The following is a 17,643-nucleotide window of genomic DNA, read 5'->3' on the forward strand; positions in this document are numbered from 1 at the left end:
ATAAGAATAAGAATAAGAATAAGAATAAGAATAAGAATAAGAATAAGAATAAGAATAAATGAGACCATGAGTTTCCTCTTCCATTTCAGCTGAATGAATTGGTAAAGAGCACATGTAAGAGCACATGTTTGCCTCTAAAATTTTCTGATCGTATTACCACGATGTTCTATTTTGTTGACAAGAGAAGATTTTTGCGTCTGTAGGAAAGATTCCTGAATGTGGTAATTTGCTGATTTAAAGAACTGGGAGGTCGATCCTTCAATGGTGTATGGCTTTAGAAGGGAGGAGACCTTGGTCACAGCTCTGGGATATTTACGGCTTCAGTTTCCCCGTCGTTAAGCTGCGGGTGATAATAGATCATTACCTCCTGTAGAGCGGAGACTCGGTTCCTCACTGAAGAAGGCTCTCAAGTTAAGAAAAGTATTTTTTTGCTCTCATACAGCCACGTGGAACTCCGTCATCGCACTAATGTGACAGAGTGACACGTGGCCTTGCAGTACACGGTGGTTCGAGAGTTGTTCTTGAAGTGCATCCTGAGCTTTCTGTCAAAAAAATACAAAACTCTACCGGACAGTTAAATAACTTAGGTATTTTCACTATGTAAGGAAACAGGAAAGCGGCATGGTGAAGGCTTTGTGGTCCGTATATTATTTCTCCCACATAAAATAGTTGCTCTAATAAAGGTATTATCATTACAAATAAGTCTAATAAAGGTATTATCGTGACCAAGAAATCTTGTCTCGCTGACCAACGGACATTTGCTCCCTTGTGGCTTAGAATGAAGCACTGGACAGAAGTGGCCGTTTCAAACCCCAAGTGCTGCTACTCAAAATATCAAAACGGCTAAAAAAAATTTACATTTCTTTTCTGATTTTGACTCTGCGTATGATTGAAGAATTACACACGTATTCACCGTTTTCATTCAATACTGAAAGCAGAGCATTTTTATTTAGCGTGCCACAAGCCTCACAGGTGAGTTTTTATGAATACGCTATTTTCCTTGCAGTGAATCAGTATTTCCCACACCACGTCCAACATCTGGCATCAGAATGGCACATTTCCTTCTGACATATGATAACACAGGTAACAATTTAGATTGCCAGAACTAATGCTGTAATGAGTCAGGCCAGTGCAGACAGGAGCATGAAGATTCCACACCCTCTAAGGAATCTTTACTATTTCATTATTTTCCAGATTTCCTTTTTGTTTCCTCATCCTTCTTTCTCTTCCGTTTGGTCTGGACTTGTCCAGCTGCTTTCCCCTTTGGATCAGTTTTTCTCATTCATCTCCTCTTCCGCTCTTCTAAGAAACTATTCGTATCAGCCTCTTATGTGGAACCTGTATTAGTTGAGCTGGGAAGTAACGTGTAGCTGGGAAGTAGAGCACCCTAGAATTAGAGGCCTCACGTGAAGCCTGTGGAAGGAGGTAAGAGAAGGCTACAAATTAACTTTGTTGAGGTTTTGATCTAAAGACTTATGCAAGGGCTTTTAACGCAGAGTTATTGGTGCTTCCATTCTCATTTCAGAATGCTGACCCGATTCCTTCACAGATGATAACTCACAACCTCTGCGGTGACCACGCTAAGCCTTTTGAATGCAGAAGTCTTCTAGTGACCACTTCTGTTTTTCATGGAACAATTTCTCATGTAATTCTCTGAGAAAGACTCCGAAAGCACATTTCAGCTGGTCCGGCCTGAATGTGATCTCACCCTGGTGCTATGCGCTCGTTGGCACGCTCCCGCAGCAGCGCTTAGTGTGGTGGCCAGTCTTACGTAAACTTGGCATTAGGAACGAGAAGAAGAATGTTGGGACAAGGAGTGGAGAACTCAGACTCTGCGGCTACCTTCCCGTGAAAAAGGGTGGCAGTACATGAACGAGGCTATTTTTCAGGCTCCTAAATAGCCCCGTTGGCAGTGTGGTGTAATCTGCGTTTTCACGTTGTCACCATTTAGTGTCTGTGCGAGCAAGCGTGCGAGGAGCTGTGGCTAATTGTTTTCATTCGCCACACCGATTTACTCAACACCAATATTATCTCATAACTTGGCCTTGGATTTTGGTGGTTTCAGCTCAGTGACAACATCATTACATTCCTCAGAACGTGCGGATGGAAAAGATGCACTGAGATGGTGACTGTCTGAATGAGGACAATTTGTTTCATATTTGTCATTGGCTTTTTATAACCCTGGATCAAGGAAATGCTTCACGAGAGGTTAAAATAATTGTGCAGACACTCGTGTCAAGACGGGCAAAGCTTCCCAGGAAAGACTGACTATAGCAGTGCTATACCATGTTGGAATTCATAACGATGGGCAATTTTTTACTGCAATTGCCAATGGATCACTTTGGGAAATCACAGTGAGGAAGAATTCTCTTTGTTCGATTTGAAAATTCTCATTTGCTGTTATTGAAGAAAACAAACACTCCAAAACAAAACAAAATACGACCAGACACTGTGTTCTGCTTGAAAAGATTTGTCCTTAGGAAAGATTTTTATGTCCCCCCCACCCAAGACGGAGAAGACTGTTTTTAAACATCAGTGAAAATATTGCATACAGGGACAAAACTATTTTTTCAAATCACTTCAAAATGGACTAAAAAGAGAGGAAAGTCTACCTGTGATGCTTTTAACACCTGAACTTTTTTGTGTTTAAAGGGGCTGACCTTTAATTAGGTATCTCCTGTCTGCTGCTACTGCAAGCACGGTATAACTGCCCGGGGAAAGCCCTCTTCACTGATGCCCAGGAACAGAGGACAAAGCAACAGGCCATCACATGCCGAGTCCTCATTCACTGATAAATTAACACTGATAAATGCGCATATTAATCAGATAAATCGTATTAAATTGGGTGGTGGTTCCAGGAACAAGGAAACCCAATTCCAATCAGTGGAAGAAGTTTCTGAAAGCCTATGTTTTCTGCAGTTTACTGGACATGATTAATTCAAGCAGAATTTATGCACCAGTTCTAACATGGTTCTGATAAGCAGAAATGGTGTAATATTTCAAGACGATAGTTACTCTTCCTCGTCACGCTGTGAAGTTTCTAAATCATCCTTCCACAGTGGAAATTATAGTTGCTTTTTTTTCGTGCTGACATTGCTATTCCTGTGGCCAATCTAGGATATGAAATCAGCAGCGTGAGGATCGGAAGATTGACTCAGCATATTTTGTGAAACAAACCGCTCTGTTTTATTGCCTCCTTCGTTTCATTTGGTGTATAGGGGAGATTTCTCCAGCGGCTCGCAAAACGCAAGCCGACAGAGGCCTTATTTTGTATCGTGGAAACGCCGTGACTTTTCAGGGCCTTAGGACAAAAGAGCAGAACAACAGCTGCGTCACGTCTCAGTACAGGTCCATCTGGAACAGTATCCTGACACTCGGAGTGACCAATAATGCTTGTGAAAGCATATGGAAGACACATAAAGATACTTTACACTATTACTTTTCCTCTGTGTTTTTCCAGATGCCAGGAATTTCAAGTTCAGGAGCTTCTTGAGCCAAAGACAGCATCTTTGTGTTGAACTGGCCTTACGGGATTTTCCCTCATTAATTTCGCTACTCACTGCCTGAACCCCTGGAAGCCTTTAATATCCACCGATGGGTGTAGCAAAGAATCCCACAGCTTAAGGATTTGTTGTAAGAAGAATACATTCCTTTAGTTTCTGCTGAACATGCCACCTGCCACTTTCCTTTTTGGCCCTGTTTTTCTTTTAGATTGGAAGCGGTGATCGATCATTCCTTGTTCTTAAGCGTGCCATTTACGGCATTACAGAGTTTTCTCATGTTCCCTCTGTCATCTCTTTTCCAGGCTAAAAAGACCTATTCTGCTTACTTGTTTCTCACCCTATAGCTCTTCTTATCTTTGTTGTTTTCCTCTGAACATTAATCTTGTTCTACTGTACAGATGTCCTTCCCCCTCCCATAGTTACCCCGATAACCTCCCATGTCCTTTGAAACTTGGATACTTCAGAACTATTCGGGTGGTTCGGCTTGCGTGTTTTCTCATGTGTAATACCATACCTGCCTGATGATAAAAGGTACTGCCTCTGCTGAAATCCACTCTTATGTGGGGACAACCGTCTATGGGGCAACTGAACTGCCACGCAAGTCACCGCAACAATCCGTGGTTCTGAAATGAGGTATCACCGTTTCATGATAAGATCAATATTTTGCCTGAAAGATTATTATTTATGTTTGAGAAAGATTAGCTTGAATCAAAGAAGAGAACGACTATGTCAGTGATTAGGAGACTGAAGTATTTATATTCTCCAAAGAGATAAAGGGTTTACGCTGTCAAAGAAGAACCGTAGGGGCTTTTTACAGAGACGTTATTGGGGAAGGAAGAAAAGACCTATTTATGCAGAGTGGCTGCAGTGCAAAAACATCGAGAGAGTTGAATTAATTCTGGGCGAAAGTAGATCGGAAGTTAGAAGAACTTTTGAAGTAATTCAGGAGTAATGTTCCTGCAAAAATTTTTGCAATGGCAGATGTGAGGGCAGGAAGCTTTTAAGACGATGCCCCACCGAGGGGCAGTGACGTTCGGCTAGCAGGGGCATTTTTCTTTCCGAGAGGCTCGGAAGGAGATTCATTTGCTGTTTCTCTGCACCGTATTTATGTTGTATTAATCCTCTGTATCAGTGCAGCCACTGGCTGTTTGCAGAGACAAAAACTGGAATCCGAGATAGCGATTTTGGGTTTAGCATAGAGAGCAAAACTGCGTTTGTCAGACATTTTTCATTATCAGCTCCTACTGTAATGTGCATATGCGCTCCTGGTACCGACTTGGTAGGAGTGTGCTCTTGGCAAAGTAAACGGATCAAAAAGCTACCTTATTTCACTTAAAACTGAAGGAAAGCTTCTTGTAATCCAAACACTGATAAAAAGATCAACAACAGTTTTGTTTCTAATTAATTGACTAGATCAACATCTTTTTCAATATATTTGGAAGAAAAGTCTTCTTGCAGACAATACTTACTCTTTCAGTTATCTGTGAGTGTAAGGTCTTAATGGCAAACCTGGTTTGGTTCGTTCTTTCATTTATTGAGTAGTCAGGTAGTCCTTAAGTAGCCTCTCATGCTACACAGCTGAGACATCATCTCTCAAATGTGTTTGGAGACCTACGGTGTTAGTATTCAGTGGTGATGTCGTGATCACTTGCATACATAAGAACCAAAAATGCGCCTGTGTTCAGATGACGAACGGGCGCTTTTAATTTTGAAAACACCGTAGTATTCAAGTATACTATTTCAAGGGAGAAGGCAATGTATTTTAGCAAAACCGTCGTTACTGAAAATAAATTTAAAATCTAGTTTATTTTCTTGTAAAAACAGACATAGCAATTCAGAATATTACCTACAGTCTTGTTGTACTTCTTGTAAATTTTTATTTACTTTTCAGCCCCTGGTGCACTAAGAATAAACCCTAACAATGGTTTGCAGGTGGCAAACCTCTGAGCATGTTTGAAAACATTAGAGATATTTCGCACGCCTTTTCTTCACGTTTCATTTATGAATAGTTGAACTGATGGCTTCTAAAAACCTTTTTTATGGAAGAGTCCTTGTGACATTGATAGGCATTACTATGACTCGGCTGTTTTAAGGTTAGAGGTGTATTTAATAGGCATAAGACCAAAAAAACCAGTTTTTAAACACAGAAATCTTACAGCATTTGCTTCACTTCCTTGACCGTATTGCCTCTAAGCAAGGTTTTTACCGATATCAAGAAATTCCTTTCTTCCCTTTCTTTTCCTTTTTAATTTTTTTTTCTTTCAGTAAGAATCTCCTTTGGTTAGTATTTCTGTACTTTGAAAACTACAGCCCTCTTAAACGAGACAAAACTGTACTTCATAGTCCCTCGGACGGAAGCTTGGAGATGATTTGGTACAACTACCGGTTCAGCGAATGCCGAATCCTTGGTGTTGCTGAACCCGCGCAGGTGTTTCCAGCTGACCAGCGCGAGACTAGGGTTTGGTTAGGACGCTGCTTTAAATGCCTCTGCAGCTAAGCACCACGTAACATTTTGCCATGCAATACAAGAGCCTGCTAGTGTTGCGACAGCCTGGTGAGCCCAGCCGTTTCCTTTCGCAGATGAACAGTCTGCGCACGGAGAGCAGTGAGGACAGAAAAAGCTAGAGTGAAATTATGAATACCCTGACCCTGGAGACACCTAAAGGCTAATGGCATTTCTACGCAGTTTTATCTTGCTTGCAGAGATGCCTCAGTTTCCTTTACTGACGCCGTTTCTTGGATGAACTGTAAAACAGATATTGTAATGAATTACAGCAGGCACAAAACAGTGAGATTAATTTGCAAACGTCGAAACCAGACAAAACCAGATTCACTTGCAGTGGAAAATAAAAGAATTATTTTCTTTTTTGTTTCTTTTTAGTTGAATGTTCGTTTAATTTGCACTAGAGGGAAGTCACTTGAAACTATTCGAAAATATGTTTGCCCGGATAGCTATTGTGAGTAATTTATCTCCGAGGAGGTGCACCCACCCACAGACACAAGAGAGTAACCCAAACGTTGCCCTTGGCAATGTGGAGCTGAACACAACCCCGAGGAACCCGGGATCAATATCCTTGTTTGAAAAGTACCACACGTAACTGTTTGTTTTAAATTCCTGAGATATGTCAGGTAGGCCTTGTTTCTGCCTTGTCCAAAGATCAACTAAATCTAGTCCTCCTGTATTCCTAGCTCTGCACTACTCAGTGGGTCTCAGAGAAAGAGCGGTGAAGTTTGCACACACGCTGACGTTTATACTGGAGAAAATATGCCCTTTGGTGGAATAATTCCAGTTGCCAGGTAATCCTGGCAGTTACCTGTGTAGAATCCTGTTAATTATCATCTTCACCCATTTGGCCTGGGGATCTAAGCAGATTTGCTGGCTGTTCTTCAGTGTTGCTCTGCAGTGGAAGGAACATTTCACTCTAGTTAATATTGGCACCCGCGGAGGTCAGAGGAGGACGCAGGCAAGGCTGAGGATTATAAGCTTAAGGGCTGCCAACTCTTCAGCGTTCCTAAGCCATAACTTCTCTTGCCTGCTGACTTTACTCACATGATTTCCACAGCGTTGCAGTGCGGGCCCTTAGGAATGATTTCTACGTTGGCCAGGTGCTTCGGCAGCATTAATCCTGTGACAGTCCGGATGCAGTGACACCGCAGCTCCGCGGCCAGCATCATCTCTGTGAGGAAAGGAAGGGGAAGCTTATAATGTCTGCAACTGAATGAAACTGACAGGGAAAATATTAATTAGAGAAAGAGAAGGGATAAAAAGTTCGTGCTTCAAGGTGTAAATGGATTGCAGTTCATGGGTGTAAGGCAGTACCTTCACTGAGCAAGAACAGGGCATTTGAGACCTGCAGACTTTGTACAGGTAACAATGTAGGAGTTCCCATTACTACTACAATTATTTTGGCATCCCGCGACATCAAGTGCAACGAAAGGATACTCAAAGTGTGGGGCTCCTATCTTACGAGAGGAAGCAAAAGCTAGCTGAAGAGGCAGACGGCTGCTCCCCATAAATACAGCCTGGAGGTGAAACCTGTTTGGCCTAAAATTCTGCACTGGAACCTGGTATGAAAAAGCCACGAAAATATTCAGCTTAGAAGCTCAATCACGATGCTAGGAAAGGTGTGGGGGCCTCTGAGGAAGCAACTCTGGCTAAGTCCTAGGAGCAAGAAACCCAGCGAGCTTTGGGATGGAGGTTGATTGACTTATGCCACGCAATGTGCAGCACCCGAGTCCATGGACTGAATTTGCTGTTGCCTGACAGTCCTTCCAGACCCACGTTGCCCTAGTGAAGCAAAAAAAATGTTATCCCAGCTTTAGGGATGGAGCACAGAGCACCGGAGAGGTGACAGAAGTTATCCAAGATCACAAGCTGTGAAGCCCAGGGCTTTCCCAGCTCCACTCACTGCAGACACTGGGTTATCTTCCTGTTTTCAAGTCAGGTATCACAGGTTAAAATGCGCAATCGCAGCTCCCGCATTTGTCCATTTTTCCTACTAAGGCAAGCTGCATCTTCGGCTTGAGGTTCCTGACAGTTGAACTGTGGAATATATTTGAAAGAGGAGATTCAGTACTTCGAGGGCAGCATCGACAAGAAGCAAAGACAAGCTCCGGAGAAATGGATGTGGGGCATGTGGACGCTCTTACTGAGATGCGCAGGGCTGCAGGAGCCGAAATCCCAGTCAGTTCATCAGTCCTCTCTTACTGTGGGTAGTCTCGACATCCCTTAAGGCCAAACGGGAAACCCCTTTACCTCACCCTGCGCTACTTTCCTGTACCTCGACACGATCATCCACCTATTTCCCCTCTTCGCTTATCTTCTGCCCCGCTGGATCTGCCGGCGCTTCTTTTGGCTGACCGACATCTCCCTACCTACCTGACAGAAAGCAGAAACAAACACACCTGAAAGTCGAGCATTGGGAAGCACAGAGCATCGCAGCAGAGCAGCGACATCCCATCCGCAGGCTCGGGAGAAGAAAATGAGGTTCCCAAAGGCTGTGCCAGTGCTTCGCAGCTGTATGTAATGGTACAGGCGTCCTGTTAGCCAGTTGTCCAGCCTGGAGGTTGGCCGCACAGCTCTCTTCTGGCTCAGGAGAGACTGAAGATGTGTGTCATCCCAACGTGAAGCCAGGACGCAGTAAGAGCGAGCATCCAAATGCTGCTGAGGCTTGGAAGTATTCCAGACCCCTGATCTTGGCATACTTTCTGCCCACAAAATACTTTTCGGAGTTTCCCAGCAGAGTCTGGGTTTTTTTTTTACCCTCATGCTTCTCAGGAAAGAGCTCTAGCAGATAGCTGTTGATTAGAAATGGATTGATTCAAACTAAGTTGAATATTGCAAGCTTTCATCTCAGGGCCTGTTATCATAAAAGCAGCATGAAAAGTGATAGCGATGCAATATACCACACAGTTATTGCAGGCTATCACTTCTGAGGCCCTGGTTGTAATCTCATTTTTCTCAGAATATTTAAGGGACAAGTTCACCAATGTCAGTGAATCTCCGCTAGCAGAAGAAGAAGAATAGGAGACAAGAAATAGGCCCACTGTGGCAGTCAGTCTGTGAATATGGTTTTCTTGACCTGCTCCCTCAAAGACAGTGTGAGTATGGAGGTCCTACACACCCTGAAAACATTCTGTTTAGCTAAACCATATTGCAGGAGAATCGTAATACAACAGAAAATAAATGGAATTTTCTTACCAGGAAAGTTGCCCATAAAAGAGAGAATCAGGAGGGAGATTACAGTCTTGCTATCCATGACTGCTCTCTGTGCCTTCTTATGGTGAACTGAAAACAAACTCCGCTGCGTCTTCAGACCCACACGGGACTGCTGACGCTGTTGTACTCCAGGATTTGCTTCTCATGCACGTGGCCATACAAATGGAATTACTCTCGCTCTTGCCTTTTGCCACAAGCAGAACAAGCAGTGGGAAAACCTGAGATGAAACAGCTCGTGCTAGCACAACTGAAACTGAGCCGTAAGTTGGAGCCACTCTGCTTGCTGCGATTCCTTCTTAATTCCAAGAAAACAGTAAAATACTAAGAGAAAATAACATGCTGGTTAAAGCAGCAAGAGAGGTATTAAGCTTCATCGGTTGTCATCATTTATAGCTCAGCACTTGCTTCATTTTCTCTCATGGTTGGCTTGCAGTCAACTTACATGCCATAGAAAAGGTATGCAGGAGACTCCTTTCATTGTTCCTTGATAAATGAGTCTCGGAAAAGCCACCTGCTATTCATGTGTCAGTCGCATGATGGATGTTCCAAGCTCATACGCATCGATGCTCGCTGTGTCGCTCTGCTCCTCTGTGGGTTTTCAGAGAACGGACTGAAACGAGAGGAGTTCATGGCCTGGCCACAGCTCAGGCCTTTGCCTCTTCCGGAGCCTGCGCCAAACCACCGCCAGCCTGGTCGAGGGGTCGAGCGCATCCGTCACAAGGACGCGCTTGTCTATAGGAAGAGACTATAGCTGTATGGGCGAGACGTGCCGTGCCACGTGCTCCGATGTCCAGACAACAGCTCCTGACCTCTTGCATTTATTCATACTGTATAATAATTTAAAAAAAAAAAAAAATTAAGAAGGTTTTTAAGAAGGTTTGAGTCTCTGAATATTAGGCGGTGGTTTAGAAAGCACTTAAAGCGATGCTTTAACTTTGTCATTCCGCCTCCCATTCTTTTAAAAGGGAACTAATAATGCGTGGTTCATGATTTTGTTCAATGAGGATTTGAGTTACTTGTGCAACACCACACACAAAAAAAAAAACAGCTGTGGAAATGCTGGGAACAGCCACCACCACTTCATGCTCCCTGCTGTGCCCTTAGCCCTCTTTGGTTTTACTCTGTTCTTCTCAGTCAAGGACAATTTCATTCCTTCTTGCAAGTCCCTGCAGATTTGCAAGCACAAAGAGGCTGCCTCTTACTACACTCTTGCATTTAACCCTATTGAATAAGTCTCTTTTTTCAGATTTCTTCTTCCCACTTCTTTCTAGCTGTCTCTCCTGAGAGGAAAATTCAGGTCTATACTAGAAAAAATGCATGCATTTGCCACACTGCTGGTCACTGTCTCCCGGCCTGTGACCAGACACGCACGCTGCACACTGCTTTCAGTCCCAGTCCAGCCCTGCCTTCTCTTGTAGTGAATTGCTGATGATTTTGATATACCTAAAATACTGTATGCGGAAAGGATTCCTGAAACCGAGGCACTCAATTCTATCCAGTCGATGACACGGAGCCGCTTTGCGTTGTTATGCAAGTGAGCGGTAGCTCACAAAATGAACAGGTATTTGTGGGTTTGTGTCTGTATTTGCGTATTGTGAAACTGGTCATTTCATGAAATGACTAAAATGTTGGTAATTTTAGAAAATGACTGAAAAAATAGGTTAAAATGTTAAGAAATACCTAATTACAATATTTTGGATTGTTAACTCAAAAGTACAAGTAAGAATGTTTTTTCTAAAGTCTGTATTTGGGAAAGCATTTGCTTTCAAAAACAGTAAAGCTTGCCACTCTACAGGTCTAAGATTATTTTCATAGCTGAGGTTATTTCGTAAAACAATGGAAAACTTTAGGGGTTTTGTGAATAGTTCACAGTGGAAAAGTACCAGCAGTTACTGCAAGGACCGGGATAAAAGACTTGTTCTATGTGTATCTGTATCTATGTCTTTCTGAGAAGTTTCTAACGTTTCCTGCAAAATAACCTTTCAGCTTTGGTCCGTATGTCCGTTTGCATTAGAGTTTGACTTCGGTCCTTCGTAAATAACGTGGAGGCACGTGGTTTTGCATTCTCAGCAGGTGTCACCTGCAGAGCTGCTCTGCTACATCTGAACACTTCTGTGACATTGTAATACTTGCATTTTTGTAATCGCTAGAGGAACCTGCACCTCCTGGTCCGGTATCCGCAGCCCAATGGGCTTGTCACCACCGCCGGAAAATTTATAATCTCAAGCTTGTCCTTAAAGGAGAACAACTAGGGTGCAAGGCAAGGCATAAATTCTGGGACTGGCAAGGGACTTGTGCTCCGAGACCAGCGGAGGAGTATCTTGTGGAATTCCTCAATGAACAGGAAAAGCCTCTGCAAAACCAACAAGGTTGGGCTCTAGGCATAGAGTGACAAACAGCCCAAATGGGATGGGCAGGAGGGTAGACTTGTGGTTTCAGCATAACAATGGGGTCCACTGGAAATGTGGTCCTGTCTTGGAAAGAGGCATCCGCTTCTGTGGTAGAGTCAGGATGACTGAAAAAGAGCTGGCTGCAGGGGTAGGAGGGAAGGGGGAGGGAAGGAGAGCTCAGCCCTGGTTCTGCAGCCCAACACGGCGAGACCAGAGGTGAGACTGAAGAGGGCTGAGGTCCTTTTTGTCATTGTGCTTCCTTTTGGGGAACTTTTTGCTCTGTTCGGAGCAGTGGGAAATCCAGTAGACTTGCTTCAGTGTCTGGATGAGCCTCATCAGAAACTGCCTAGAGCAGTGCGGTCTCATTGTATGGTGGTCTAACAGGTGAGACTGTTCTTCTGCGTGTCTGCAGTAGAGCTGACGTCGCCTGGGTGGAAGAAGTGAGTTGGCTAGCACAGGTCCAGCCACAGAGCTTTGGTAGCCAGCCGCGTTGCGTATGCCCGGGTTTGAAAATGAACTCCTTGAATTCCTGACGGGTGTTTTGAACCGGAGGCGCTAGTCCGTAGAAGGCCAGGAAAAAAGGCAGTCAGGCTCCTGTTTTTCTCTGTCCAGTGTTGCCTAAAATGCCATTTATTAGAGCTATCACTATGTGGAAGAAGAGGGTAATAAAGATAGTCTTCCGTGCCTTCAGCTGCTGGTAACCCTAACTTGCGTGGTATGGGACGGGGCTCCAGTCAGGGCACAGCTTTCTGCGCAGATCCTGACTGCGGAAAGGTTACCCCACTGAGAGTCATTAAAGCTCTTCTGAGGATTTTCTAAAAAGAAAACAGCTCTATTTATCATTTCTACTGTCAGATAAGAATGTTCACATGAGAAGTTGTTGCTGCAGGTTTAGATAAGGGCAAGGACACGTAGCTCATCACCAGCATTGAGTGGGAGCTCCCTGCAGACCCCTCCGTTACAGCGAGCGGGCTAAATTTATCCTGCAGCCGAGGGGTCTGCGCAGCGTGGCGCAGGCCCGACGGCCAAGCCGTACGTGCCGCACGGCGCAGCACAGGCCTGGGCCTACGCCGGTTAACCGAGGTAGGTGGATCACTGACTGCTCCCTGCACAGGATCCTGCGAGGGGACCGCTGGCTTAGGGGCCAAATGGCATGGGGACCTAAACCCATATGAAACAGAACTCCCACAGAGAGGAAGAAGAGCAAAGTTTCTCTTTTTCTCACTAAAAAAATGGGAAATATAGTCTAAAAGAGGGCAAAATGTTGAAAAATGCAAAGAGGAAACAGTCTATTAGCATAAATTTCGAGAAGGAAAATGTTCTCGGGGAAGACAGTAAATAATCACTCCACCTCACTTAGCAGTGTGGACGGTAGGGGAAAACTCTGAATATTTTTGCCTGACAAACAGTACCGCAGTCATTTGGAAGCTGCTGCTTTTCCTTACAGCCAGTTCTCACCCCAAGACTGAACCAGTAATACCTTCAGCTCCCAGGTAGTTCACGTTATGACCCCGTGCAACAGCCAGTTGGGTACAGAGTATCTATCATTTGAGACATTTTGTGACTTCATAATATGCAGGTGGTCCAAGTAGATGTGTGTGTGTGTGTGTGTATACACACACACACATAGTTGTCACATTGTAAAATCCACCCTTTGACAGACATTTTAGTTATTTAATTATATACATATATGTAAGTAACCCCTCCCATTCTCTGTTGCTTTTTGGCACGTAGCTTTGTCCAGCTGACGCTCTCCCCTAATTTCTTCTCTCTTTAATGTTTGCGAAGTTGCATAATTGGATTCGTTGTTTTTCTCAGGTGCAGGACATCTTTATAGCCCTTTGCTACTCTAAATTTCTGCATTTATCTGATGGATAAGTCCGGCAAAATAAACCCTTTTCCCTAGAAAGGTTTTTAATGTAGTAAGACTTTTTCCCTTCAAGAGCAACAGTAGGAAGATGGTATCACTAAAAAAAAATAGTTTCTCCTTTTCTGAGTGATATAACAATTTCTCCCAAGCACAACAGCCTAAATATTGGACTTCAAAATTCTGGCATTACAGAGAGAAAAGCTGTTTTATACATCAAGGAGTTTTCAAAATTCAGTAAGATTTTTCTCTGTGTCCGCAACTCAGAAAAGTAACATCCAGTTACTTGCTAGGTCAAGAGGAAGAAATTCCTTATTTCTTATAACAAGGCCCATCCTTGTTCGTGTGAATTGGCTTTCCAAAGATTTCGCTCAGAGAAAAGCCAGACTGTGTCAGGAGGATGAGCCAGCTTTCTTCAGGTGTGCCAGGAGAACACTATGACTCAGTCGTGTCAACAAGGCCGGGATATGGTTATTCCTTCAGATAAGGTGCTATTGAAGTTCATGAGCAAACAGCGATCGATTTTTCTATCACTAAATAAGTACTATGTACCGAGTGATTGAAGATATCATTTGCACTAGAAATGTGCGCTGAAAAAGAATCCAGATATGGAGAGTCTTTGCTTTAAATGGTGTCAGGGCTCCTTGTTACAGCCGGGACTTGAACCATTTCTTTTTTCTGGAAATAAATTTACTGTTGTAAACTGTCAGGGTCTCTTACCGCAGCAGCCGCTGTTGCTCCTTCCCACCCAGCAAAACATGTTTAACTTTAAACGCAGCCCCACTTTAACTCAAACTGGAACGCAAGTTCCTGCAGATCCTTGCCAGGGCTTGCTTACTTGGATTCAATACATCCATCCTGAGGTTCATCCCTCTTCACATCAGCAGCTCCGAGTGAAGGGTTTAAATAACGTGCCTCTGAATCTAAAAGCACGTTTGCTCCGTACCAAGTGTCCCCGCCACGCCAGAAAGAGCTGGACCGCAGGTGGGCCCGGGAAGCCCTGGGCACGCACACATGTTGCTGCTTCCCTGCTTCCCAGCTAGCCAACCTGACCCGGGTACACAGGTCCATCTTAACATGGGATTCGCCAAAAAAAACCAGTGTATTTTTCAACAAGAAAGTATTTTTATTGCATTATATTTCATTAAAGTATCACTCCATGATAAATCCACCTTTTTACATAAATACATTTCTCCAAAGCAGAATAAGGAAAATTATTCTACATGAATTATGACAGTATGTCATACAAGTAGACATAAAATATCTAAGCCCCTTCAGAACATTTACCGTTCCTTTACATCTTGTGTATAAATACCAAATAATTACATGTAAACTCATTTAAAAACAAACAAAGAAACCCCAATATTATCTTGTTAGAAACCAAAGCAATCTCGGCATGAAACCCCACCATTTCATGGAAATTCTTAAACTGTCCTAAGTATTGAACAGAGTGAGACTTCAGGAGCAAGCTTTCTGTAGTTTCTTTGTGCAGTATCATCTCGTGCAAAAAGATCCTAGGCATTCGACAGTAATTGCTAGTACGTTAGAGCGGGGAAAAAAAGCTGTAGGAAAACCTTCCGAGCCCAAGGCTCGTTTAGGCACCCGAGGCAGCAGACTGAGCATGGCAGCACAGCGCTGCACTCGCGTCAACCAGTTTTCATTCCTGTGTAATCCCGCACGGGCAGGGAAATGCTAAGTGCCAGGCAGCGCTCAGACTTGGCCGTCTTGGTATTCCCAACGGAAGGATCGCCCGCGGACATCAACACTGCCCATTCAAACCTCCGCGTACCAGGCTGTCTGCAGACACTGGCACAGCGGTCTCCACCACGCGCCCATCTTCGTTTCGGATATCAATGCTCTTTATCAGAACTCGTTGGCAAATAGTATTGGGAGAGAAGGAGCTTGCGCAAAGGTGGGGCTACTCAGATTGTGAGAACTGCAGCAAGGTTGCCGAGAGGCGCCTAGCAAAGCCTATGCTGTCGTATCAAACAGATTCAATCGCTTTAGCTCAGTCACTAAATACATACGTAGGAATAGGCAATAATAAATACGAGGGGAGGGGAGGGGAGAAGAGGGGAGAGTCTTAGAGGGACTGAACATAGAACAGCTGGTCCACAAACTCATCAAAACTCGAGAGTCGGGCTGTTATCTTCTTCCAGCATCCATCTCCTGGCACCTCCTGGCAAACACAGGTAGCTTCACTTGGAGATGTTTCTTCCCTCAGAGCTGGTTATGTGAACTGTAACAGGCAGAATTCAAATTATAAAGCCAGTCAGGAAATCTTTCCTTACATCCTCCTGCATGCCCCAGAAAATAAGCGCCATAGGAGATGCGTCTTGTGGAAGAGATGCCCGACGGTGACGGTGGACCACGCTGGCCCGGAACTGCGGCTAGATTTGCGCTGACTCAGGCGTTTGCTGGGGATACTCTACCCGACCCGCGGAGTCTTCTCCTCCCAACAAAGCAGCCACTTCTTGGGCAAGTTTGTGGCATAACTAAACAGATTTCCCCATAGAAATAGATGGCAGAATGTGACTTGTTATCACTGCAGCACCCACGCTGGTTTCAAACCCGGCCGAAAGCCAAGCTTGGCCTCCGAAAAAGCCCGGGTAGCGTGGGCGGCTGCGCGGCCAAAGCAGCGGCCCCCGGCCGCCGGCGGTACCTGTTGAGGATCCTGGTGAGGATGAGCTTGACCCAGGGCGCGGCGGGGTCCAGGCAGACCGTCTGGCCCTGCTTCGTCGTGGCTCTGCGGGGCGAGGCAGGGGGTGAGGCCGGGGCCGGCGCCGGGGCCGGGGCCGGGGCCGGGGCGGGGGCCGGGCACTTACATGACCTCGGGCACGGCGCAGTGCGGCCCCTCGGCGACGAGCTCGACGCGGGCCAGGCGCCGCGGCGGGATCACCTCGGACACGGTCCGCGGGCAGCGGCAGCGCAGCTCCCCGGCCAGCGGCGCACCTGGCGGGCAGAAGGGAGGGAGAGGGGCGCCGGCTGAGCCTCGGCTCCGGGGCCCCGCGGCCCCCCGACCCGCCCCGGCCCCCCGCCGCGCCCCGGGGCGCCGGCAGCGCTCGGCTGCGGGGCCGGCCGCCCCCGGCTCAGCCTGCCGGGCCAGCCCGCAGCCGCTTACCCCGGCAGAGCGCGGCGGCGGCGGCCAGGAGGAGGAGGAGGCGGAGGAGGAGGCGGAGGTGCGGGCTCATGGCGAGCGCTGGCGGCGGCGGCGCTGCGGGAGGCGGCTGTGCGGGCCCCTTGTCCGCCGGTGCTTTTATCTCCCGCCGGCAGCCGTCGGGCAGGAGAAACGTGATTCACACGCCGTCACGCATCTTTCTCTCCTCCCTGCACATCCTCGGGCAGCCGCTGCTCGCCCTCTTCCCTGCCTGCGACCCGCCAGGTTGGCACGGCACGGCACGGCACGGCACGGCACCGCCCGGCAGCCGGCAGCCTGCAGGGTGCACGAACGGGCTGCGGCGTCGGGTTCCGTGCCCCGGCCGCTCTCCCTGCCCCTGGCCGGAGCTGTCTGTTCAGCCGGCTTCACTTAGCGGGGAGCCCAGCAGGGGCAGGGAGCCCGCGGTGGCGCCTCATACAGGAACAGACTGTCGTTTAGACGCCAGAATCTGGAGGTTAAATTTAGCCCAGCCCAAGTGTCCTTGAAGTTCCGAAGCCTGAAAGATGCTGGTGGAAACTGGGACATAAAATCCTTTGTCTTCTGCATCTAAGGATAAGTTCACGCTTAATTTTAGCGCCTGGGTTTCTCTGCCAAGCACACAGTAATTTCATTGCGGATTTAGTTGTTAGCTGAAAAGCAAAAAGCCCTGCATGTTATGCAAAGCCGTGAGTGGTAGGGGCCCTTTCCAGCCGGCTGGAAAGATGTCAAGGCTTAAAGTCTGCCCGAGGATGCAGGGATGCCTCTGAGCAGCAGGTGCAGTCCAGAGGTGCCACAGCCATCCCACCCTTTCTTCCCAGTCTTTGGAGATTGTGCATTGCTTTATTTCAGTCCTCCGGCTTTTCTTTGGGCTGCTGTTGTGCTTTCTGGGGCAGTGAAGGGTAATTAAAACTTTTCCCCTAAGATCTTTTCAAAGATGTAATAATTGTGTTAATTTTTTTGCCTTGGTTTGGGCAGCAAAAGAACCAACTTGATATTAGGCAATGGACACCTCACTTCTTTTAACTCGG

General features: G+C 46.1%; 1 protein-coding gene across 1 annotated transcript; it reads right to left on the reverse strand.

The window, feature by feature from the left end:
- Positions 1 to 11,789: 11,789 nt before the first annotated feature.
- On the reverse strand, positions 11,790 to 16,881 carry LOC309592002 (growth-regulated alpha protein-like; the record flags this gene model as incomplete). Its single annotated transcript, XM_082315026.1, has 4 exons — positions 16,601 to 16,881; positions 16,305 to 16,431; positions 16,142 to 16,225; positions 11,790 to 12,039 (listed from the first exon to the last, which is right to left on the reverse strand). Exons 1-4 carry the CDS (start codon positions 16,668 to 16,670, stop codon positions 11,790 to 11,792), a joined length of 531 nt encoding a protein of 176 aa, XP_082171152.1. The 5' UTR covers positions 16,671 to 16,881.
- Positions 16,882 to 17,643: the final 762 nt, after the last annotated feature.

This window comes from Platalea leucorodia (genome assembly GCF_965183815.1).
Source record: "Platalea leucorodia genome assembly, chromosome: 6".
NCBI lineage: Eukaryota > Metazoa > Chordata > Aves > Pelecaniformes > Threskiornithidae > Platalea > Platalea leucorodia.